Source organism: Macaca fascicularis, chromosome 11 (genome assembly GCF_037993035.2).
Source record: "Macaca fascicularis isolate 582-1 chromosome 11, T2T-MFA8v1.1".
Lineage (NCBI taxonomy): Eukaryota > Metazoa > Chordata > Mammalia > Primates > Cercopithecidae > Macaca > Macaca fascicularis.
In genome coordinates this window covers 119,384,785-119,410,870 of record NC_088385.1, presented here as the reverse complement: position 1 = coordinate 119,410,870, position 26,086 = coordinate 119,384,785, and the positions used below count along the sequence as shown (strand labels likewise).

Below are 26,086 nucleotides of genomic sequence, written 5' to 3'. Positions count from 1 at the left end.
CAAATAAACACTCCTAATATTAATTGTACTCTATGCTGTCACTGGCCAATCAAGGCTGAGGACTGCTCCCAGTCATTACACGGAACTCACCAGAGAATATAAAATTAAATCATGACCCTGAAAAGAACATTTTAGCTAACTTTAAACATCAGCAAACTGCTGCAGCCCTCCCCCTAGTTTCTAAACTCTTGTGGAAACCTTGGCAAACAAATTCTAAAATGTGAGAACTAATACATTGTCTTTTAAAATAGAGCCCAGGAATCAAACACAGTCCACAGTCTGGTTTGTCTTCTGCGCACTGGGGGGATACTGAGAGTAGGTTGTCAGAAAGGTCTGTGGAGAGAATCAACGCCCATCATGTCATCCTCTTGGCACCACCAAAGTAAAGAGGAAGAATGAGACAGGGAGCAGAGACTAGGACACGGTGGTGAGGGGTGGGGCAGGATGATTTGGCCCTAATGCCTGTCTATCCAGGAGAGCTTCTGAAAGGGACTGATACTGACTCCTCTAAAGCAACACAAGACCCCTCTCTTCACAATCTTCATGTCTTCTGAGAACAGGTGAACATCCTACAGCTATAATCAGGCAAAAAGGAGGATGAAGGGCTTCATTCTTCCTATCCACATTTAGGGCAAAAAACACTTGCCTGAAGCAGAAACTACAAAGATGTTTTAATCAGTCTATTATTTCAAGAACACTGCAGGCAGTTGCTGAAGGAAACCTTTGTTTCACGATGGCCAGATCTGGCCTCAAAAGTATTCAGAAGTATACCAACTAGGAGTACAACAATGAAAGTCTTATGAAAATCACACTGCCCTTCACATCCAATATGAAAATTACAGTAGGAAGGCTCAACTCCAAAGTTCTCCATCTGCCTTAGGTTTAATTTATAGGTATGACTGCTACATTCCACACAAAATCTTAAATAAACCAATTAAAGGATATCTAAAAAAGAACTTTCACCAGAACACAAACAAAAACACAGAACTTTTCCATATTTAAAAAAAAAACCACCATGGTGGGCTCACTTCGAGATAACACAGAGGGCTGTCACTCGATAAGATTTGTCTGCTTTTCTGTAGGTGTGGGATGCTACAATTTATTTTTTTAATCTGAAGTGTCTTGAAGAGTATGGAGTAATGCGTCCTAGGCAGGTGCTGCTGGTGGGAGTGAGCACTGGGGCAGCCATTTGGGAGGACAGTTAGGCAGAGTTAATTAAAATGGACAACATGGCCAGGCATAGTGGCTCACACCTGTAATCCCAGCACTTTGGGAGGTCGAGGCAGGAGGATCACCTAAGGTCAGGGGTTCCGAGACCAGCCTGGCCAACACGGCGAAACCCCGTCTCTACTAAAAATACAAAAATTAGCCAGGCTTGGTGGCACGCACCTGTAGTCCCAGCTACCTGGGAGGCTGAGGCAACCAGAATCATTTGAACTGGGAGGTAGAGGCTGCAGTGAGCTGAGATCGTGCCACTGCACTCCGGCCTGGGCAACAGACCGAGATCCTCTCTCTAAAAACAAAAAACAACAACAGAAATACTCCATACGTTCAAAAGGTAAGGAAAATGCTACACATGTTAACAGGAAAGATACAGATGATATTAACACTTCTAGAGATGAAAAATACAATGTCTGCGGTGAAAAATACTCTGGATAGGATTAAGAGCAGATGACATACTGCAGAAGATTAACTTAGAGACATAGCAAAAGAAGCTATTCAAAATGAAACATCGGGGGAAGAAACTGAATAAAATAAACCAAGTGTCAGTGGGCTACAAGACAACTTCAAGTAGCCTAATACATGTATGACTTGTGTCCTAGGACAAGGTTGGACAGGGTACTTTTTTTTTTTTTTTTTAGAGATGCGGTCTTACTACATTGCCCAGGCTGCTCTCAAACTCCGGACCTCAAGTGATCCACCCGCCTCGACACCCCACAGTGCTGGGACTATAGGCATTAGCCACCATGCCCAGCCCAGGGTATGTATCTGAAGAAACTAAGACTGAACATTATCCAAATTTAAGGAAAACTACAAATCCGTGGAGCCAAGAAGCTTAACAAACCCCAAGCAGAAGAAACATAAAGAAAACTACACCAAGGAATAACATAATCAAATTTCTCCTAGTCCCTTTTTTTCAGAGAATCAGTTAGAGTAAGCTTAATTCATTTATTCAATTCCTAAACATGGCCAGTCTGACACATGTGATACTTTAAAAACAGTTTAGCAGAAAAGAAGTTTCTGTGATTTACCTTTCCTCTCTCCACTTCTTTCGTTGTCATGACAATCACTCGGGAGTTTTCTTGGAACACCATCCGCCAAAAGTCGTTCACTGTGTTCTGCAGGCAGCCTTGTGTGGCAATGTAACTCTTTTTGGGCTTTGAATTGTTGCACTTGGTTTCAAATTCAGGCTAGAAATTTAGGAAGAAAATTCTTCAAACATCTTAAAGTTGCTTTCAGGACATGAGGAAGGATTTAAAATACAAAAATAGGCTAGCAATGTATGGTCAGAAAACACTGTGAAAAGCAAAGCTTACCATGATGATATTTGCATTGATGTAATCTGAAACAGGCTCATTGGGATCACCATCATGTAGGACAACCCTGGTATGATCAACTAGAAGAAAAAGAGACCACAGTCATGCAAGTCCTCGGACTGCTTCAGGAAAAACCAGTTCAAATCAGTTAATCCCCAGCCTAGTCCAAGTTTTGTCCATTTAATGATTAAAAAAAAAAAGAAAAATTAAAGCCCAGGTAAGCACGACAGTAACATGAACACTGCCTGATGCCTCTCATAATGCTATCTTCACAATTTCCTAGTTTTGATCATATGCTATGGGTATATAGGATGTTATCACTGGGTATATGGGAAGCTGAGAGAAGGTACAAGAAAACTCTCTCTACTATTTGTGTAACTTCTTATGAGTTCCAAAATTGTTTCAAACCAAGAAATTTTGGACTGGGCACAGTAGCTCAGGCCTGTAATTTCAGCATTTTGGGAGGCCAAGGCAGGTGGATCATATGAGGTCAGGAGTTCGAGACCAGCCTGGCCAACATGTCGAAACCCTGTCTCTATTAAAAATGAAAAAATTAGCCAGGCATGTTGGTACACATCTGTAATCCTAGCTACTCGGGAGTCTAAGGAGCAAAATCGCTTGAACCCGAGAGGCGGACATTGCAGTGAGCAGAGATCACACCACTGCACTCCAGCCTGGACGACAGAGTGAGACTCGGTCTCAAAAAAAAAAAGAAAAGGGGAGGGGGAGTTTTAAAAAAAAGAAGACTGAAGTATAGATATATGACATGATGTCTGAGATGTGCTTCAACATAATTCAAGGAGAGAGAAGATATGGATCAGAGTATAGATGAAACCGAGACTGTGCATGAGTTGATAATTGTTGAAGCTGGGTGATGGGCACATGGGGTTCTATCTGCTCTTGAATATATTTGAAAACTTCCATAATAAAGAAGGTTTTTGTTGTTGTTGTTGTTGTTTCTAATTTCTTTTTTGAGACAGGGTTTTCCTCTGTCACCCAGGCTGGAGTGCAACAGCACTATCTCAGCTGTCTGCAACCTCTGCCTCCTGGGCTCAAGCAATTCTTGTGCCTTAGCCTCCTGAGTAACTGGGATTACAGGTGCGTGCCACCACACCTGGCCAATTTTTGTATTTTTAGTAGAGATGGAGCTTCGCCATGTTGGCCAGGCTGGTCTTGAACTCCTGACCTCAGGTGATCTGCCCACCTTGGCCTCCCAAAGTGCTGGGATTACACGTGTGAGCCACTGCACCCAGCCAGGTATCTTTTAGTGAAGCATAATGCAGTGGACTATCACAAGGCTCCGATAGTATCAACTGTCCAAATTGTGTACAAAAATCCATTATTGGTATAAAAATCTGAGTGCTCTACCTACACGACATATTTTGCAATGGGAATTAGTAAGACAGTCATGTGTCTTAAAAGAAGAATGTCCTTTCTGCTTCAGACTCCTCATCTTTAAGGAAATGAGATGTTCATCAGAGGAAACATCTAAACAAGACCTTTAAGGGAGGGCAAAGCAATGTTCTATTTAGATACTGCATACCATTGGTCCCTTCACTTTCCCATACACTTTATACCATATAAATACCACTAGACCCCTGAGCAGACGTCAAAACTTAGACATAGAAAGGACAAGGTGGCCAGGCACAGTGGTCCACACCTGTAATCCCGGCACTTTAAGAGGCCAAGGCAGGAGGATAGTTTGGGCCCAGGAGGTCAAGACCAGCCTGGGCAACATAGTGAAACTCTATTTCTAAAAATTGAAAAAATAAATTCCAAAAAAAAAGGATAAGGCTTCCTCAAGGTCACTAGTACCATGCTGCAGCTCAAACTGCTTCTGTGCAAATTCCTCACTGCCTTTTCTCAGTATTACGAATGCCTCCACTTTCCCCCATCCTCACATACACACATTACAATATCCATGTAGATATGATATACATATATACCATGTATATGTACATATGCATGCAGAAAGAGAACAACTATATTTCATGCATAGACACACACAAAGGACGGTTTACAAGATTTGACAAAATGGTTCTGACCTGATAAGACATGAGAGCAATGCTCTCGAAATTTGATCATGGCTCCCAATCACACAGTTTTTCAATGCTGAAATATATACACATATGCACTATATGCAAGCAAGCCTTATTTGTAAGTTGGATAAATACAGTATGCATAGCCAGGTACAGTCGCTCATGCCTGTAATCCCAGCACTTTGGGAAGCCAAAGCAGGAGGATTGCTTGAGCCTAGGAGTTCCAGATCAGCCTGGGCAATACAGTGAGACCCCCATCTCTATATACAATCAATCAATTAATAAAACATTATGCACTCACTGCAATCAATGTAGGCCTCAGATAAATTTTTCTTTTCCATTTTTTTTTTTTAGGGAAAGGATATAAATAAAGAGAAGTTGTAAATGTTCCTTCCTTTCTCCTCAGTGCACTGCCTTGCACAGCACATCAATGGAGAACCCCCTGCATTAGAGTGTGATGCTAAGAACAGTGACTTTGGGGGCTCTAGTGCCAGTTCTCCCACCCACTCCCCTTCACTTATAACCTGCTAAAATGGTCTAGGAAACTAGGATACTAAGAATGCCTCCTTCCTGTGCATGTGATATGGATTAAGTGAGATAAAAATGCAAAAGTTCAGCATAGAGTTAGACCTCAGGAGAGAGGAATTGTGACTGGTTTAGTGCAGTTTCTGAGATCCTCATGCAAGGCCTACATCCTTCCAGGGCTTTTTCCCTCCTGGTTCAACTTGGGCTTTGCCTGGTGGCATTTGGGTGTTACAGAAGGTACAGCCGGGCACAGTGGCTCACACCTGTAATCCCAACAATTTGGGAGGCCAATGAAGGCAGATCGTTTGAGCCCAGGAATTCGAGACCAGCCTGGACAACATAACGAAACCCTGTCTCTACAAAAAAAAATTACAAAAAATATGTACATATACATGGTATATATGTATATCATATCTACATGGATATTGTAGAGTGCAGTAGCTGGGCATGGTAGCACGTGCCTCTAATCCCAGCTACATTGGAGGCTGCAGTAGGAAGGACCACTCGTGCATGGGAGGTTGAGGCTGCAGTGATCCATGATCATACCACTGCACTCCAGTCTGGGTAACAGAGTAAGACCCTGTCTCAAAAATAAATAAATAAATAAGTAGAAAAAAAGAAGGTCTACATCCTTCCAGGCCTTTTTTCCTCATGATTCAACTTGGGTTTTGCCAGGTGGCATTTGGGTGTTACAGAAGGTACAGCCAGGCACAATGGCTTACGCTGGTAATCCCAACTGTTTGGGAGGCTGAGGCAGGAGGACCACTTGAACCCAGGAGTTCAAGACCAGCTTGGGCAACATAGGGAGACCCTGCTCTGCTAAAAAATTTATTATTTTTTTAAATTATTTTTTGTTTTGAGACAGAGTCTCACTCTGTCGCCCAGCCTGGAGTGCAGTGGTTTTCACTGCACCTCCAGCTCACTGCAACCTCTGCGTCCCAGGTTCAAGTGATTCTCCTGCCTCAGCCTCAGTCTCCCAGGTAGCTAGGATTACAGGCATCCACCACCACGCTGGCTAATTTTTGCAATTTTTAGTAGAGATGGGGTTTTACCATGTCGGCCAGGCTACTCTCAAACTCCTAAACACAGGTGATCCACCCACCTCCGCCTCCCAAAGTGCTGGGATTACAGGCGTGAGCCACTGTACCCGGCCTACAAAGAAAAATTGTAAAATCAGCCGGGTTTTTTTTGAGACAGAGTTTTACTCTTATCGCCCAGGCTGGAGTGCAATGGCGCGATCTCGGCTCACTGCAACCTCCCTCTCCTGGGTTCAACCAATTTCCCACCTCAGCCTCCCGAGTAGCTGGGATTACAGGCACCCACCACCACATCCGGCTAATTTTTCTATTTTTAGTAGAGACAGGGTTTCACCATGTTGGCCAGGTTGGTCTTGAACTCCTGATCAGAGGTGATCTGCCCGCCTTGGCCTCCCAAAGTGCTGGGATTACAGGAGTGAGCCACCACGCCCGGCCCACGAAGTCTTCTTCTGAGCAAAGTTTAGGTATATACCCTTTCTCCAGTAACTTGAGCTCAGGGGATCAGCAAGCAGAACGGTTCTAAGAGCCCTCAGGAGGTATTTGTCTGTTTCCCACATAAGGGAACTGAGTCCCAGAAAGGAGACAGGCCTTACCCAGGACTCACAGGCCCAGTGAGGAGGAGTCAAGACACAAATCTGGCACCCTGAGGTCCCTGACACTGAGAGATCTTAAGCCTTGAGATGATCTATCTTGGGCAGACAGAAAATTAATTAACAGAAGGAATCAGTCGCAGACAAAGCCACCTAGTGGCAACTTTACTCAGTAATCAGCATCACAGGAGCTCAGTGAATGAAGCCATCAACCCCCACCATGGTTGATTATTTTGGAAACTGCTTGCAATTAAAGAAGCTAAGGTCTCAGATGTGCTAACAAGAGCACATGACCCTGAGGAAAAGTACAGAGGTGCTAGGAATCAAAATCTCTAAGAGTGACTATTACTGAGAGGAATATTGATACTTACAGGGCAGGATGTTTTTATATCTATTTTTGTTTTTGTTTTCTTGCCTTTGACCCTCTTTTCGGCTGTACAGAAGTTTGCACTCCTGTTGTTGTAGTGTCTGGAAAGAAAGAAAAGTCAATATTATCACGTGTCAAAGAGTCACAGTAAAAGAAAAAAGTCTGGCTCAGCATTCTTTCTTTAAGGAATTCATTCTAGGAAATGTTCACAGTTGTATGCAATAGCTACAAGAATGTTCAACTGAGTCGGGCACGGTGGCTCACACCTGTAATCCCCACACTTTGGGAGGCTGAGGTGGGCAGATCACTTCAGGCCAGGAGTTCAAAACCAGCCTGGCCCACATGGTAAAAACCACATCTCCACCAAAAATACAAAAATTAGCCAGGCATGGGCACCTGTAATCCCAACTACATGGGAGGGTGACACAGGAATCACTTGAGCAGAGATCATGCCACTGCACTCCAGCCTGGGCAACAGAGCAAGACTCTTATCTCAAAAAAAAAAAAAAAAAAAGGTTCATCTGAACGCTGCAACAACAGTGGAGAAATGCTGAAAATAATATAAATGTCTAACAGGAGAGAACCGCCTAAATAAAACCATTGTTCATTCACACAAAAGAATGTTCTATGTCCATTTAAAAAGATGTACTAGGAAAATAACACCTTGGAAAGATGATCAAAGTGAAAAGAAAGTCAAACCTTCAAAATAGTATATGATGTAATCATATGCTTGCATTCACCTATGTACAAAAGAAATGGCATAAGGACACCGTGATGTGCATCTGTAGTCCCAGCTACTCGGGAGGCTGAGGCTGGAGGATCGCTTGAGCCCAGAAGTTCAAGACCAGCCTGGGCAACAAAATGAGATGCTATCTCAAAAAGAAAAACAATTTTTTAATTTTTTTTCCTTAAAAAAAAAGGCAGAAGGCCAGGTGCAGTGGCTCACACCTGTAATCCTAGTACTTTGGGAGGCCAAGGCGGGAGCATCACCTGAGGTCAGGAGTTCAAAACCAGCCTGGCCAACATGACGAAACCTCGTCTCCACTAAAAATACAAAAATTAGCCAGGCGTGATGGCACACCCCTGTAATCCCAGGTACTCGGGAGGCTGAGGCATGAGAATCGCTTGAACCCAGGAGGCAGAGGTTGCAGAGAGCCGAGATCATATCCCTGCACTCCAGCCTGGGTAACAGAGGGGGACTCCATCTCAGGAAAAAAAAAAAAAAAAAAAAAGTGGGAGAAGAACCAAATAGGTAATGGTGATTTCTTTTCCCCCAAGGTAGCAGGATTATGAAGTTCTTTTCTTGTTTTTTTTCCCACTGTGTTCTCCCTTAAATTTTCTACAATGAAAAAATAGAATATTTATAAGAAGAATATTAAAAATAACAATTATAAAGAATGAAACCCAGCAAGGATTGGCGTAGCAAATACAAATAACAGCTGTGATCTATATTCTTTTTTTCTTCTTTTTTTGTTTTAAATAAGACAAGTTCTCTCTCTCTCTCTCTCTTTCTTTCTTTCTTTCTTTCTGTTTATTGTATGATGGAGCCACTGCACTCCAGCCTGTGTGGCAAAACAAGATCCTGTCTCAAAAAAAAAAGTCAATTTCAAGGGCTAATCAGTTTACAAAAAGCCTAGTGTTTAATGGGAAATCACAAATAGGCAAATCAAGAAAGTAAAAGGTAGGCTAAGAAAAGAAAATTTATATATAAAATGCCAAAACGGCTACCCTTAAAAGAGTCCTACAAGGAAAAACAGAGTCATATTTCACAAACAGCAGCCCTGTTTTATTTCCATTTCATTTATCTGAATTTCACAAATAAGTATAAAAGTCTGGACTTTAAATTGGTATTTGACTCTCAGTTTCAAAATGCAACCTTCAGCCTGGACATAAGCTCATCACAAAAGCGTTTAATTAGCTGAAACCTGGACAAAAATAAAACCTAATGTAGGCAGAACTGTGACAAGAAATCAGTCATTTGATTTTTTTTTAATGAGCTCAGGGGTAAGGAGTCAAAGCAGTTTGCCCTCTCTGGGCAAGCATTTCTTTGGACTGTGAGCCAGTCTTACCAAGCAATACTGCTGTGTTAGGAAGAAAGTTTAACCTTGATTTTTAGACAGGTTATTAAGGTGAGGTTCAAAAAGAAATTCAAACACTGAACTGAATCAGTCACTTCAACTAAATGAAGTGAAACGACATCAACAAAAAATACAATACCGGGGGAGGGAGACTGGGACTAATTAGCAGCTTGATTTAAAACAAACTTGGCAGGAAAGCATTCAGGTCTTCATTTATGAACCCAACTTCACATGACACTTCACTGAGGTGGGGGGGGTGGCAGGGTGCACGTGGCCAAAGCAATCACTATGCAAGGTGAATTTCCTCCAGTTCCTGTTTAATTACCCTTCAACTTCTGCCTCCACTTTCAAGATCAAGTCCAAGCTGTTCAGGATGATGCACGAAGCCTTCTAATCTCTGAGCTAATCAGGGCCTGCCTCTTAAGTTCCCTTCTGTTTTGCCAAGCTACTTTGCCTGTCTGTGCCTCAGTTTCCTCCAGTGTGAAATGAGCGCAATCCTTTCCACCCCAAAGGGCTGGGGTGAGGGTCAAATGAGATGCATGTACATCACTATACCGTGTGTGAAATACAACAAAGCAAGTACATAGATACTGGCTCTTGCTATGAAATCAATATTGCTACATGAACTCTACACTGGCTACTCCACATGTGGTCTGTAGACCAGCAGCATTAGCACCACCTGGGAGCTAGTTAGAAACCCAGGCCCAGGTCCTACCCAGACTTAATCAAAATATGTATTTTTGCTTGAGGACAGGAGGTCAAGAACAGCCTGGGCAATATGGTGAGAGCTGGCCTGTACAAAAAATTTAAAGATTAGCCAGGCATAGTGGCATGCACCTGTAGTCCCAGCTACTCAAGAGTCTGAGGTAGGAGGATTACTTGAGCCCAGAAGGTCAAGGCTGCAGGGAGCCGTGACTGCAGCACTGCAGGCCAGCCTAGGCAACAAAGCAAGAATCTGTTCCAAAAAAAAAAGGCATCTTCAAGATGCTTTGGCATCTCTGCATACCACCTCTTACACTATTTGTTTCCTTTAACTGACCTCCACTTTTTCTCCTTCACAAAATATATTTCAAAAAGAAACTGCCTCAGCCAGGCCCGGTAGCTCACACCTATAATCCCAGAGCACTTTGGGAGGCCAAGGCAGGCGGATCACCTGAGGTCAGGAGTTCGAAACCAGCCCAGCCAACATGGCGAAACCTAGTCTCTACTAAAAACACAAAAATTAGCCGGGAGTGGGGGTGGGCTCCTGTAATCTCAGCTACTTGGGAGGCTGAGGCAGGAGAATCACTTAAACCCAGGAAGCAGAGGTTGCAGCGAGCCGAGATTGTGCCACTGTACTCTAGCCTAGGTGACAGAGCGAGATCCTGTCTCCAAAAAAAAAAAAAAGAAAAAAGAAATTGCTCTTACTTGCACATATTTTTTTAAAAATTTCACTCTATATATATAGAAGGTAAGCAGAAAAGGGAATGTAACAAAAATGAAATATTACCAAATTCTACTTAGATACTGGGGCATTCCTGAGGCTTTGTTAAAAGAAAAAAAAAAGACATAGGCAAACGTTAGAGGTAGATGTTAAAGACTTACTACTACCATATGGAGACCTTCTTCAGGCTTCATCTAAGGACCAGATAAGGATGAAAAAGAGAAAGCCTTTCTCGTTTGCTACTTTATCTTACCTACTGTGATGGGGTAACACCAAGAATCATCTCACAACACAAATGGAACACTTTGCCAGACTAAATTCAGAGTTCCAGACCAGGGAAATCCTCATCAATATTCATTTTGGCTGGGCCACCCATCATCAGGTCTGCCAGAGGCTTCCCTTATTCCTTTTTTTTCCTTGAGACAGGGTCATGCTCTGTCGCCCAGGCTGGAATGCAGTGATGCAATCACAGCTCACTGTAACCTCATACTCCTGGGTTCAAGTGATCCTCATACCTCAGTCTCTTGAGTAGCTGGGTCTTCAGGCACACACCACCACACCTGGCTAATTATTTTACTTTTTGGAAATACAGGATCTCACTATGTTGCCCAGGCTGGTCTCACACTCGAGGACTCCAGCCCTCCTCTGGCCTCAGCCTCCCAAAGCACTGAGATTACAGGCGTGAGCCACTGCGCCTGTCCTGCGCTTTCCTTATCGTGCAGTAAGTTCCCAATCACCTCTTCCAGGCAGACTTGGGGTTTGAACAGTGCACAGTCAAGATGGCTGCTGGGTCCAGAGACTTCCACAGAGGACAGGACAGGCACCGCTGCATCCCAGGCACAGGTGGGTGCTAATTGCCAGCAGCTGACAGCTGTCACAGATTGATAGTAGCTAACAGCGCATCTCTCTCCCAGCTCCTTCCCTAGTGCACCCATTAGCCCAGCCTCATCTGCACCTGGGGCTCAAGTTGCCTAAACATATTTCATTTCCCATAGCAGAAGATGCCATCCATCTAGAGATTGCAAATACAAACAACTCAGAAGTTGTGACTTTCCATGCTCTGCTCACAGAGGCTCCCAAATGCCATCTGCTAAGGGCGCTTCCTCCCCAGTACCAGGCTTATGGCTCTAAGCTCCAGAAGAATATCAAATAAACCCTGCTCTCCAGGAGAATACATTCCTGTCAGGGTTTATCTTCCACAAGCTCCCTCCCACCAGTAGTCCCCGGGGCACAAAAGCTACTAATGACCTGTCAAGCTGAATGTCACCGCATCTCCATCCTTCTCCACTGGCCTTGGCAGGGATGCTAATGAGGAGACTTAGGGCAGGCAGCAAAAAGGACAATGTAAAGCAGGGACACAGGCTGCCAGACACCCCATTTTCCCAAATAATACATCCAAAGGGTTTGCACCAAACTGTGAACTCTCAAAAAGGACCAGAGGCTAGTTACAGTCACCTGACTGCAGGAGTCTAAACAGATCAAGAGCCAAAGTGCATAAAACTATTAAATCTAATGATATGGTTTGGATGTCTGTCCCCTCCAAATCTCATGTGGAAATGTGACCTCCAGTGTTGGAGATGGGGCCTAAAGGAAGGTAGTGGATCCTTCATGAATGTTTTGGTGCCAGTGAGTGAGTTCTTGCTCTAAGTTCACATGCAATCTGGTTGTTTAAAAGAGTGTGGTGGCCGCGCACAGTGGCTCACGCCTGTAATCTCAGCACTTTGGGAGGCCGAGGTGGGCGGATTACTTGAGATCAGGAGTCCAAGACCAGCCTGGCCAACATGGTGAAACCCCGTCTGTACTAAAAATACAAAAATCTGCTGGGCATTGTGATGCGCGCCTGTAGTCCCAGCTACTCAGGAGGCTGAGGCAGGAGAATTACTTGAATCTGGGAGGCAGAGGCTGCAGTGAGCTGAGATCACGTCACTGCACTCCAACCTGGGCAAAAGAGTGAGACACTGTCTCAAATTAAAAAAAAAAAAAAAAAAAAGGCCGGACGCGGTGGCTCAAGCCTGTAATCCCAGCACTTTGGGAGGCCAAGACGAGCAGATCACGAGGTCAGGAGATCAAGACCATCCTGGCTAACACGGTTAAAACGCTTCTCTACTAAAAAATATAAAAAACTAGCCGGGCAAGGTGGCGGACGCCTGTAGTCTCAGCTACTCGGGAGGCTGAGGCAGGAAAATGGCGTAAACCCGGGAGGCGGAGCTTGCAGTGAGCTGAGATCCGGCCACTGCACTCCAGCCTGGGCGACAGAGCCAGACTGTGTCTCAAAAAGAAAAAGAAAAAAAGAGTGTGACACCCACCCCACCCTCGCCACCGCTCCGGCCATGTGATCGTCTGCTCTCCCTTTGCCTTCCTCTATGACAGGAAGTTTCCTGAGACCCTCACCAGAAGCAGATGCTGGAGTCATGCTTGTACAGCCTGTAGAACCATAAGCCAATTAAACTTCTTGTCTTTATAAATTACCTAGCCTCAGATATTCCTTTAGAGCAGTGCAAAACGGCCTAACACACCTAATAAACTATTAAAACGTATCCACAGAAAGTCAATGTCCTAATCCATGTTGTACAAGTGAGTGCCCAACAGCACTACTGACTCTGGAGGAGGTAAGTTTTCATTGTCTCCCTTATGTAAATGTAAGACCATCCCTTACATTTGTGGCCACTGAACATTCTTGCTCCCCAGCCCAGACCCCTGCCAACTTAAATGCCAGGAGTAGCAACCCAGTGACTGCAATAACCAAAATAGAGCCCAGAGGCTTCCAAAGCCCTTGGATTGAAAACCACTGGACCTGGCTCTTGACTAGAATTTCAAGAATGAAAGTGGAGGAAAAGGACCAAGGAGAGAGGCAGACAGAAAACAAACTGGCTGAGTCAGGCATCCCCAGGCACCATGACGATGCCCTAATGACCATTTCGCCTGTACTGCTCTGAGCAACAGAGCCAAATACCTAGGGAAGAAAAATAATGACACTCATATTATGGCCAGACCAACCTGTATGGTTACTTTACTTACTTTTTTTCTTTCTTAAATATTTTATATTTTTAATTATTGGCCCACCAAGTAGAGAGATTACTTTTTAAAACAAAGATACGGCCAGAGGCCATGGCTCACGCCTGTAATCCTAACACTTTGGGAGGCTGAGGCGGGCGGATCACCTGAGGTCAGGAGTTTGAGACCAGCCTGGCCAACATGGTGAAACCCCATCTCTACTAAAAATACAAAAATTAGCTGGGTGTGGTGGCGCACACCTGGAATGCCAGCTACTTGGGAGGCTGAGGCAGGATAATCCTTTGAGGCCAGGAGTTCAAAACCAGCCTGGGCGACATAGTGAGACCCCCATCTCTGCAAAAATTGAAAAATTTGCCAGGCATGGTGGCACATGCCTGTAGTCCCAGCTACTCTGGAGGCTGACGCAGGACGATCCCTTGAACCCAAGAGTTCAAGGCTGTAGTGAGCTGATTGTGCTACTGCACTCAAGCCTGGGAGACAGAGCAAGACCCTATCTCAAAAATGAATAAATAAATAAAAAGGCATGGTCCTTGGAGGAAAACAGGTCTGACACATGAAACAGCAGCAAATAGTACAAGGCAAATCTATAACTGTGTGATTTTTAATTATGCACTGTGGAATTTAAGGAATGAGATCCATGAAATTAACTGAAGAAGGTTTCTGGGAGGAGCTGAAGCTGAAAACAGGTAAAAAATTTAGATGAGTATAGGCAAGAAAGGGAAGCAACCTGGCAAGTTGGGGGTGGGGGGGCGAGTGCAAAGGTGGCATGAAGCCAGCGAGCACGCAGGAGAGTGAAGGAGACCAGGCAGCAAGTCTGGAAGCTGTGAACTAGGAAGTAGGGGGAAAGGAGAAGAGATGGCGAGAGTGAGAAAAACAGTGGGGGCCTTAAGAACTGGGCAGGAGAATCTCAATGGCTGAGTGAAAGAAAGCATGGCATGGTAGACATGGAGTCAGAAGTCCTCAGGTTCAAACCTCAGCCAACCATTTGCCAATCACATCCCTGGGGGCAACTTTCTCACTTCTGGAAGTCACTTTCTTCATCTTCAAAACAAAATAGGTGACCAGGCGTAGAGGCTCACACATGTAATCTCAGCACTTTGGGAGACTAAGGTGGGCAGACTGCTTGAGCCTAGGAGTTCAAGACCAGCCTGGGCAACATGGTGAAACCCCGTCCCTACTAAAAATAGAAAAAATTAGCCAGGCGTGTTGGCGCGCACCAGTAGTCCTAGCTATTTGGGAGTCTGAGGTGGGAGGGTCACCTGAGCCCAGGAAGTTGTGAGCCAAGATCATGCCACTGCACTCTGGCCCAGGCAACAGAGTGAGACTCTACCACAAAAACAACGACACAAAAAAAGCCATGGGGGACGTGGGGAGATAAGGAACAAAAGAGAAAGAAATACTCCAACAGATAGAAAGGAATTTCTCCAGAATATAACATTTAGCTTATGGAATAAAACCTCTAACTACTGAAATGTTCTAACCACAGGAAGGTAGGAGCTCCTCTACTAAGTCTGGGAACTCAGGCGTAGATAGAAAACCCTAGTTAAAGGGCAAGCCTGCCACCCTGGAGCATTTTTAAGCATGAGGTTGGAGCCCTGCTTGAGGGTTTTGTTCCCTGCGGTGTTGCTTAGTCACCAATGGGAAGATTTCCACTAGAGATCACCGACAAGAATTATTATTCTAGACACGGCTCTGGGGTGCAGTTAAAGTCCTGTTTCCATAAAACCTAACCATCTCAAAGTAGAATTTATAGCTCCCCTAAGCAGGATGTAATCACTTTAAAGAAATCAAACTGGACTGTGGACGTGAAGACACACTAGCTTCTCCTGGAGAACATCAGTTAGCAGAGCGGCTGGTGGAATCCGGGACATCTATGAAGCTGTCAGTGAAATGACCACAATGCTAGTGCAAGCTGAAAACAGCTTTGGACCACCACAGAGAAGACAGGCTAGCATGACAGCAGGCTGGGCTTTAAAACAAGAAATAAATGAATTACTAAGGTAAACAAGTGTTAAAGCCCTAGGAAAAAATAACCCCAGGTAATAAGGTGTTGTATGGGGGTTTCTTGTTTGGGGCTTTTGAGGGGTTTTTTGGTATTGCAGTATTTTTTAAATCTAAAAATGGTTTAAAAACTAAAATCTTTCTGAAATTCAGCACTACCAATTCTTGGGCACGTGGGTACAGGGATCTCAAAGACTAAAACGCACATCCTACATCCATCCACTTGGCTAGCTTAGTTGGTAGAGATGAGACTTAAACTGTGGTTTCACCACACCTCAAACAGGGGCTCCACACGAACACAAATTGTTGGATAACAAAGCAGAACATCTCAAAGCAAAGCCCAGAACATTCCTTCATATGTTGTAAGCATCAGATAGCTATTCTTTGAACAGACACAGAGGGTCTGAGTCCAATACTACTCTCTTGATACAGGAAATAGCTCAGATCCAACATGCCACAGATACTTATTTTGTTCCTACTGTGTGCCAGGCTTTCAGCTGGATTCTGGGGCTACAGGGAACAAAATAGGACTGCCTGTCTTTGTGGGGTCTGTGGACTGATCTGGGTTATTTTCCTAGAAAATATGCACATAGGCCAGGCACAGTGGCACGTGCCTGAAATCCCAGCACTTTGGGAGGCTAAGGCAGGAAGATTGCTTGAGGCCAGGAGTTCAAGACTAGCCTGGCTGCACATGTACCTGGGAACTTAAAATAAAATAAAGACCAGCCTGGGCAACATAGCGAGACACCGTCTCTTAAAAAAAGGTAAAATTTAAAAAAGGAAATTTGCAAATAGCAGACATAGAACAGTAGGATCAAACTGTGCCTCTTTATTGTTCCCTATCAGTTTCATCTGAGCAAAAACCTCTTTTTAATTTTTTTTTTTTTTTTTTTGAGACGGAGTCTCACTCTGTCGCCCAGGCTGGAGTGCAGTGGCCGGATCTCAGCTCACTGCAAGCTCTGCCTCCCGGGTTTACACCATTCTCCTGCCTCAGCCTCCTGAGTAGCTGGGACTACAGGCGTCTGCCACTTCGCCTGGCTAGTTTTTTGTACTTTTTAGTAGAGAAGGGGTTTCACCGTGTTAGCCAGGATGGTCTCAATCTCCTGACCTCGTGATCCGCCCGTCTCGGCCTCCCAAAGTGCTGGGATTACAGGCATGAGCCACTGCACCCGGCCCGTTTTTGTTTTGTTTTGTTTTGTTTTGTTTTTTGGGACAGAGTCTCACTCTGTCGCCCAGGCTGAAATGCAGTAGTGCAATCTCGACCCACTACAAACTCCATCTCCTGGGTCCAAGTGCTTCTACTGCCTCAGCCTCCCGAATAGCTGATATTACAGGTGCTTACCACCACGCCTGGCTAATTTTTATATTTTTAGTAGAGACAGGATTTCACCATGTTGGTAAAACCATTTCACCACCAGGCTGGTCTCGAATTCCTGGCCTCAAGCAATCAGCCTGCATCGGCCTCTCAAATGCTGGGATTACAGGCATGAGCCACCACACCCAGCCATAAAACCTCTCTTTATTCCAACAGACCTTCCTATGTTATCTGCTTCTGTGGACTCATAGCACATTACACCAATACCCACACAAATTATTTATGAACTTCAAGGATGGTAAGTACTATAAAGGAATGGATGTGTTGCTATGCACACACATATAACAGGAAGAATGCCCAAGCATGGGGATGGGAATCAAGGAAGGTTTCTTTGCAAAAATGCCCTTGATGCTGGGGACTGAAGAATGAAGAGATGTTAGCCAAATGAAGAAGTGAGGCAAGAAGAACATTCTAGCACAATCCCAACTGTAATATCATAAAATTCATTGAAGAATCATCTTCCAATTGAATGTCTCACAGGCAACTGAAACTTCAACATATCCAAAATAAAAGCCGATCACCTCCCCCAAAGACCGTTCCTTCCAGTCCTCCATGCCTAAGAAAATGGCAACTCCATCCTACCCAGTTGCTCAAGTCAAAAGTGTTCATCTTATTCTTGACTCAGTTCTGTCATGCTATACGATCTATCAAATCCACCTTCAAATATTGGCAATTCTACCTTCAAAATAGCTCTAGAACCCAACCACCTCTACTGCTGCTGTCCTGAGCCAAGCACCATCACTTTTCTGCTCAGATGATTACAACAGCCTCCTTCCTGGTCTCCCTACCTCCACCTACCCCTCATAGACTGTCCTCCACGCAGCAGCCAGAGTGATCCCCTTGCTTCTGTATTTAAAACTTTTCACAAGCTTTCCATCTTCCTCCAAGTAAAAGCAAAAGGCCTTCTAGTGACCCACAATGCCCTTCATGATGGGACCCATCCACCATTGCTCTACCTCTATCTCCCTCTTGAGAGAGGGTCTCACTGTGTCACCCACGGTGGAGTGCAGTGGCATAATCAGGGCTCACTGCAGCCTCAAACTCCTGGGTTCAAGTGATCCTCCTGCCTCAGCCTCCCTACAGGTGTGCACCACCATGCCCAGCTCTTTTTTTTCTTTTTTTCTTTTTTTTTTTTTTCTGTAGATAACCCGAGGTCTGGCTCCGTTGCCCAGGCTGATTTCAAACTCCTCCCACTTCAGCCTCCCAAAATGCTGGGATTGTAGGAATGAGCCACCGCACCTGGCCTTTTCAACTTCTGTCTTGTACATTTCCCATCCACTCCAATTGTACTGGCCCGTGTGCAGATTGTGCAACATGGTAAACAAACCCCCACTTCAGGGCTTTTGCACTTGCTGTTCCCTCTACCTGGAATGTTCTCCCTGAGGTTATATGCATGGTTGACTCCATTATTTCCCTCAGAGCTTTGCTCAAATGCCACTTTATCAAAGAGACCTAAACAGTAAAGGCCTATCAAAACACCCTTTTAATCTTACACTACTTTGTTTTCTCTGTAGCACTTAACACCATCTCACAGATTGAACATTGAACTGTTTCTTTGTTTACTGCCTGTCTCTCCCACTTCACTGTACACTCCATAAAGACTGATTTGTTCACTGCTCCATCCCCAAAACCTAGAATAGAACCAGACATAGAGTTGGTGTTCAATCAATATTTGCTGAATGAAGCAAGGAATAAGTCACTGCCACCAGCAGTGTCTACAGTTTTTGGTAGATATTTTTGGGACATCTGCCCAACTCGCTACAACCCTCATCACTGAAAACTATTTCTCCCCAAATGTGTCCACAGCAGACACTTTTGTTCTACATGATCATGTCATTGACATTGTTCTTTGGACTAGAGATGGATGGCATCTGAGTCAATGAGAATCTCTGAGACTTTGGTACAAAGACTGAAAGTTGCTAGTTTCAGTATCTGAAAGGGGCTAGAAGTAGGGTTTGTAAGTCAAGAGGCAGAAAAATCTACTGAAGGAAAAAGAATGAAGCAGGTGTATGGAGAGCAGGGATACTGGATACAGAGGGGGGTTAAAGGAGGAAGACAAATGGAAAGAAGAAAGCCCGAGGGACTGTCCATCCACAACCTGGCTCCTGCAGTGCCTTGCAGTCGGTTGCAATGTCCAGTCTCAGCCCACAGTGCCACCTGGCAGCTCAGGCCTATAGGACTCAACAGGGAGCAGTAGGCACAGAGAGAGGGCAAAAACCTTTTCTTTTTTTTTTTTTTCTTTTTTTTTTTTGATACAGAGTTTTGCTCTGTCACCCAGGCTGGAGTGCAGTGACACATCAAACTGGACTGTGGCACAATCTCAGCTTACTGCAACCTCTGCCTCTCAGGTTTAAGCAATTCCCCCTGCCTTAGCCTCCCTAGTAGCTGGTATTACAGGTGGCTGCCACCATGCCCGGTTAATTTTTTGTATTTTTTAGTAGAGATGGGGTTTCGCCATGCTGGCCAGGCTGGTCTTGAACTCCTGACCTCAGGTAATCCGCCCGCCTCAGCCTCCCAAATTGCTGGGATTACAGTCATGAGCCACCATGCCTGGCCCAAAAACCTTTTCAATACAACCATGCAAATATGCACTTCACCACAATGCACACGGCCGATTCAAGTGTACAATAACGCATACACTGCAGACACAAAATTGCAGAATTATAACTGGCCTTTTCATTTAGTTAGTGTCAGTCTCATTTGAGCAGAACTTTACTTTATTTCAACAAATCTAAAAATATTATCCATCTCTTTACATTCTTGAGCAGAGATACTGCAGGAAGTGAGAGATATTTACACAGATCACAAATGGACAATCTGTTGGACACAGTGGCGTATGTCTGTAATTCCAGCCTCTCAGGAGGATCACTTGAGCCCAGGAGTTCAAGGCTACAGTGCACTATGACAGTGCCTGTAAAGAGACACTGCACTCTAGCCTGGGCAGGATAGTGAGACCCCATCTCTTTAAAAGAACTTAATAATTGGCCAGACATGGTGGCTCATGCCTGTAATCCCAACACTTCGGGAGCCCAAGGCAGCCAGATCACTTGAGATCAGGAGTTTGAGACCAGCCTGGCCAACATGGAGAAATCCCATCCCTACTAAAAATACAAAAAAATTGGCTGGGAGTGGCAGTGCGTGCCTGTAATCCCAGCTACTTGGGTGGCTGAGGCACAAGAATCACTTGAACCTGGGAGGTGGAGGTTGCAGTGAGCTGAGATCACACCTCTGCACTCAAGCCCGGGCGACAGAGTGAGACTCCATCTCAAAAATAATAATAATAATAACTAATAAAAATTAAAATAAAAAAGAAATAGGCAATCTGTAGGGAAAAAAAATCAAAGACTTGGGTTTGCAATGTCTAGATCATATAACATATCCTAGAAGAAAATCATCAACCTGAATTTATTTCAGCAGCAAAGGAAAAAAGAACCAAAGAGCTTCACAAGAGACTTCACATTTTAAAGTGCATCAAAGGCAAAAGTAATGTCTTCTGGATAAAGATACCTGAAATGACATGTAGAATTTTACAGAACACCAGGAGCCGGGCATAGAAACAAATCAGAGTTAAATTACCAATGGCATTGCAATTTAGAGCTCTGGTTTGTTCTAAAGACTATCAGAGCACGCTGTAAGAAGAAAGTGATTCCAAATTTATCATCTTCCAGGAAACAACTAAGGTACAATCACTAAAATGATAATGCTTTGCTATTGTGGATCAACTTTAGCTTCAGAGGATTTAGATTATGAGTATCTGCTTTCAAGTTTCTAATTTTTTCGATAATGGCTTATTCTGTTCTCAGCCTTATTTCCCTGGTTCCAACCTCAAAGAGCAATTTTTTAAAACAGACTGAATTTGAGAAGCAAGTACATAGGAGATCTAGAAAGCAGGCCATCAGCTATTTAGATATAGCTTCAATTTCCATGAAACGTTAATGCCCTAATTTAGTGCACAACAATTTTACCACCTCAGTCTGACCTCTATGGAGAGCCTGTAGAGTATAGATATGCTCTCGTTATTTTCCACTTCCTCCTAAAGTCAACTCAATTTTTCCCTTTTGTTGTTAATAATGTATAAAAGATGACCACAATTTGAGATGTGACAGTGTGAAATCATCAGGTCAGCATTTAGAACCAACCATCTTTTTCCATGGCCAGAAGAGTCAGGCTAAGAGTTCCTTCTAAACTCACATCTTGACCCCACCGATGGAATTTGCAAAAAATACCCCATTGCCACACAAGCCCTTCATCAAAGTCTGACTTTGTTCCTAAGCTTCGTTCTAAGTGACCTTAGTATTAAAGAAGCTCCCATGGTACCAGATAACCTGTAATGTTTTTGTTTTAAAGAAATTAATTTTTGCCAGATGTGGTGACTCACACTTTAGGAGGCCAAAGCAGGAGGATCATTTGAGCCCAGGAGTTTGAGACCAGCCTGGGCAACATAGCGAGACCCTCTTTTCTTCTTCTTCTTTTTTTACTTTGTGTGTCTATTATTTTAAATAATTTTAAAATGTTAAAAAATTTATTTTGAAAAATGCTGTAATTTTTAAGTTCACGGTCATTTACACAAATGATCAACTCAGGTATCATTTGTAAAGGAAGTATAAGAGTCTATTGAATCTAGATTACAAAATAGCTCACTATTTTTTACATTTAACCAAAATTTTAATTAAAACAAGTAGTTTGCAAATGTTATACTAAAAAGTTAAAGCATGCTAACCAAAGTCATGTATAATAAAAGTTATAGATGAATAATAACCACCATTTTATAATACAGAACATAAAAAATGTTAATATTACCAGTAGTCAGCAAAAGTAAAACAGGATGCATACACAAGGCTATTCACTGTAATCCTCTTTGGAATATATTTGGCAACTACCCAAATGCCCATCAATAGGTTGAATAAACTATGGTACAACTACACAATGGATTACTATACAGTAAAAAAATGAATGAAGACTATCTCTAGACACTACTATGGAGTGATGTCCAGGATATTTAAAAAAGCAAGGTTAGAAAAAAGTATGTAAAGTTATGCTATTGCTTAAGAAAAAAATGGGATATGGGAATATCTTCTTATATTTTTGAAATGTAATGATAAACCATAACTTTTCATACTATGGCTAAAATGTAGACAGGAAAGGACAAGGATAGAAGGTAGACTTCTTTGAATATACTTTGTTTTTTCAATTTGACTATCAAATCCAGTATTTGTGTAATTATAAATAAAACTTAACAGAAAGAGATTTTTTAAATGAAACAAATAAACTAACCATGTACCCAGTTAGCATACAGCCACACAGACAGAAGGACGATTACAAATGAGTCTAAGGCACAGGAAGTTTTTTTTATATATATTTGTTAAAAACAGAGTCCCTGCTCTGTCACCCTGGAGTACAGTATCACAATCATATCTCACTGCAGCTTCAAACTCCTGGGCTTAAGCCTACTCTCGCCACAGCCTCTCAATAGCTGGGACTACAGGTACGTGCCACCATGTCTGGTTAATTTTTAATTTTCTTTTGTAGAGACAGGGTCTCACTGTATTGCCCCGGCTGGTCTCAAACTCCTGAGCTCCAGCGATCCTCCCTTCTTGGCCTCCCAAAGTGCTGGGATTATAGGAGTGAGCCACTGTGCCCAGCAGCATACAGTAACCTGACTACACATTTCTGAAGGATTTTTTTTGAAAACTGCAAAAAATATTAAACTGTTTTCAATAATCATATTATTGGGAAGTGATTATTCTGAGACTGCTGTGTGTAATGTGGGATAAAACAAATGAATAATCTTATTATGGCTTCAAGAAGTAGGATTTTTGGCACTAGAGAAAGGAGATACATGGGTAAGATCAACGAGGTTAGTAGAAATCTGGAAGCCCTGAGTTTGATTTGGAAGTATCAATTGAACCCATAATAGATTTCAAATCAGGAAAAAAAATCTGGCCAGGCTTGTTGGCTCACGCCTGTTGTATACCTATAATCCCAGCACACTGGGAGGCTGAGGCAGGAGGATCACTTGAGCTCTGGAGTTCGAGACCAACCTGAGCAACATAATAAGACCATATCTCTACTAAAAATAAAAATAAAACAATTAGCTGGGCATGGTGGTATGTGCCTGTAGTCCCAGCTACTCAGGAGGCTGAGGTAGAAAGATTGCTTGAGCCCAAACACTCAAGACCAGCCTGGGCAACAAAGTGAGACCTCATCATCTCTACAAAAAAATCGCCAGGTGTGGTGGCATGCACCTGTGGTCCCAACTACACAGGAAGCTGAGGCAGGAGGATCCCCCGAGCCCAAGAGTTCGCGACTGTGTATTTGCACCATTGCACACCAGCCTGAGCAACACAGCGAGACCTGCCTCAGAAAAAAAAAAAAAAGAAAAAGGAAACTGCTTAGTAAGAAGGAAGAAATCAACAATGATTTCTCGGCAGTGAAAAGCTTTTTATAGAAATATTCCAACCTAACAAATGAAGAGGAATGATAAAATCACAATATCACTACCATACAGTCCCTTTTGAATTAATGGATCTAAGTAATAATGATTAGGAGCTGCTAAGAAAATCAGAGAAGAAACAACAGGACATAAGCACCTCCTGAAACACCACCATGCATGCTGTCTTGCCAAAGAAAACTTATATCCAATAAAGTATCTAGATATATCAACTTCCAAGAAATATAAGGGATGGATACATGGTTAAGTCCACCACAGAGAGGCACTCAGCAAAATCCAGACTATAAGTAATTCTCAGGACTAAGGATCTGCTTTCTTCAACAGCAGAAAAGACAGGGAGATGGGGAAGGAAGACAGAGCAAGAGAGATGGAAGGGGCATCAAAGTATTCAAAGGGACTTAAGATTTTTTTTTCTTTTTTGAGATGGAGTCTTACTCTGTCTCCAGGCTGGAGTGCAGTGGTGTGATCTCGGCTCACTGCAACTGCTGCCTCCCGGGTTCAGGCGATTCTCCTGCCTCAGCCTTCCGAGTAGCTGGGACTACAGGCATGCACCACCATGCCCAACTAATTTTTGTATTTTTAATAGAGACGGGTTTTCACCATGTTGGCCAGGATGGTCTCGATCTCTTGACCTCATGATCCACCCACCTCGGCCTCCCAAAGTGCTGGGATTACAGTCGTGTGCCACCATGCCCAGCCTTAAGATTTTTAAAACAGAAATACTATGAGACTTAGTCAACCACAGTGTGTGAAGCTTATCTGAAAAATTATTGAACAAAATATTTTTTAATTATAAGACAACTGGTATAATATGAACAATGTTGGGTTATGGGGTGCATTTTTAAGGATTCCACAAATATTGAAATATTTATAAATAAAAAATATGTCGGGGATAATTGATAAAGCTGATAATGGCATATCAGGATCCTTTATATGAATCTGTTTTATACACATTTGAAATTTTTTCATAATCAGGGTGGAAGAAAGCACTCCCAATTCAAACAAATTGCTGCCGGGCACAGTGGCTCATGCCTGTAATCCCAGCACTTTGGGAAGCCGAGGTGGGTGGATTACCTGAGGTCGGAAGTTTGAGACCAGCGTGGCCAACATGGTGAAACCCCATCTCTACTAAAAATACAAAAACTAGCCAGGCGAGGTGGCGGGCACCCATAGTCCCAGCTACTTGGGAGGCTGAGACAAGAGAATCACTTGAGCCCAGGGGGTGGAGGTTGCAGTGAGCTGAGAACGCACCACTGCACTCCAGCCTGGGCAACAGAGCGAGACTGTCTAAAAAGGGAAAAAAAACAAATTGCAAGTGTGTGTGTGTGTGTGTGTGTGTGTGTGTGTGGCAATCAGGAAAATGTGAATAGTGACTGATATATGTTAATATTAAGGAATTACCGCTAATAGTTTTAGATATGATAATGCTATTCAGGTTATAATTTTTTGAAATAAAATAGTTACAGATGAAAGATGTGTAAGATTTGCTTCAAGGCCGGGAACAGTGGCTCACACCTATAATCCCAGCACTTTGGGAGGCCAAGGCAGGCGGATCACCTGAGATCAGGAGTTTGAGACCATCCTGGCCAACACAGTGAAAATGCCGTCCCTACTAAAAATACAAAAATTAGCTGGGCGTGGTGGTGCTCGCCTGTAATCCCAGTTACTCAGGAGGCTGGGGCACAAGAATCGCTTGAACCCGGGAGGCGGAGGTTGTGGTGAGCCAAGATCAAGCCACTGTACTCCAGCCTGGGGGACAGAGACTCTATCTCAAAAAAAAAAAAAAAAGAATTATTTGCTTCAAGACAAGTCAGGGCTGGGGGAGTGAGTGGGGCATAGTCGAAAAAGATTGGCCATAATTGGCCGGGCGCAGTGGCTCAAGCCTGTAATCCCAGCACTTTGGGAGGCCGAGACAGGCGGATCACGAGGTCAGGAGATAGAGACCATCCTGGCTAACACGGTGAAACCCCGTCTCTACTAAAAAAATATATATATATATACAAAAAACTAGCCGGGCGAGGTGGCGGGTGCCTGCAGTCCCAGCTACTTGGGAGGCTGAGGCAGGAGAACCGCTAAACCTGGGAGGCGGAGCTTGCAGTGAGCTGAGATCAGGCCACTGCACTCCAGCCTGGGCGACAGAGCGAGACTCCGTCTCAAAAAAAAAAAAAAAAAAGATTGGCCATAATGTCAACAGTTGTTAATGCTGGGTGTCAGGTATACTGCTATAACTATCCCGTTCTCTCTACTTTTGATTATAACTGAAATTTTCCGCACTAAAAAATTTTGGAAAAATCGGTTTTCCATTCAATTTTGATGAGTGATTTCTAAAACTTCTGTATCTCCCCATCTTACCTCATGAGGCTTTATGAAGGTGAAATGAAGTGAACATAATGTAATGAATGACTGCTGAAATGCTGCCTTTTATTATCTAGGCAGGTGGAGGACAAGGAAGGCAACAGTGAGGCTGAGACTTCAAAATTCTGACTCATTATGTTTATCATCATTTTTTTTTTCTTTTGGGACAGGTTCTGGCTGTTGCTCAGGCTGAAGTGCACCGGCGTGATCTCAGCTCACTGCAGCCTCAACCTCCCAGGCTCAAGCAATCCTCCCACCTCAACCCCCAGAGTAGCTGGGACTGCGGGTGTGCA

At 43.6% G+C, this 26,086-nt stretch overlaps 1 protein-coding gene across 2 annotated transcripts in view; it reads right to left on the bottom strand.

Annotated features, from left to right (window-relative positions):
• PTPN11 (protein tyrosine phosphatase non-receptor type 11) overlaps positions 1 to 26,086 on the bottom strand; it is a 100,376-nt gene that overhangs the window by 31,087 nt on the left and 43,203 nt on the right. For both annotated transcript variants that reach the window (XM_015431574.3, XM_005572299.4), the window contains exons 7-9: positions 7,100 to 7,196; positions 2,538 to 2,617; positions 2,253 to 2,411 (exon numbers count right to left, since the gene is read on the bottom strand). In XM_015431574.3, the coding sequence (XP_015287060.1) occupies positions 2,253 to 2,411; positions 2,538 to 2,617; positions 7,100 to 7,196 (336 nt within the window). The remainder of the gene's footprint in view (positions 1 to 2,252; positions 2,412 to 2,537; positions 2,618 to 7,099; positions 7,197 to 26,086) is intronic.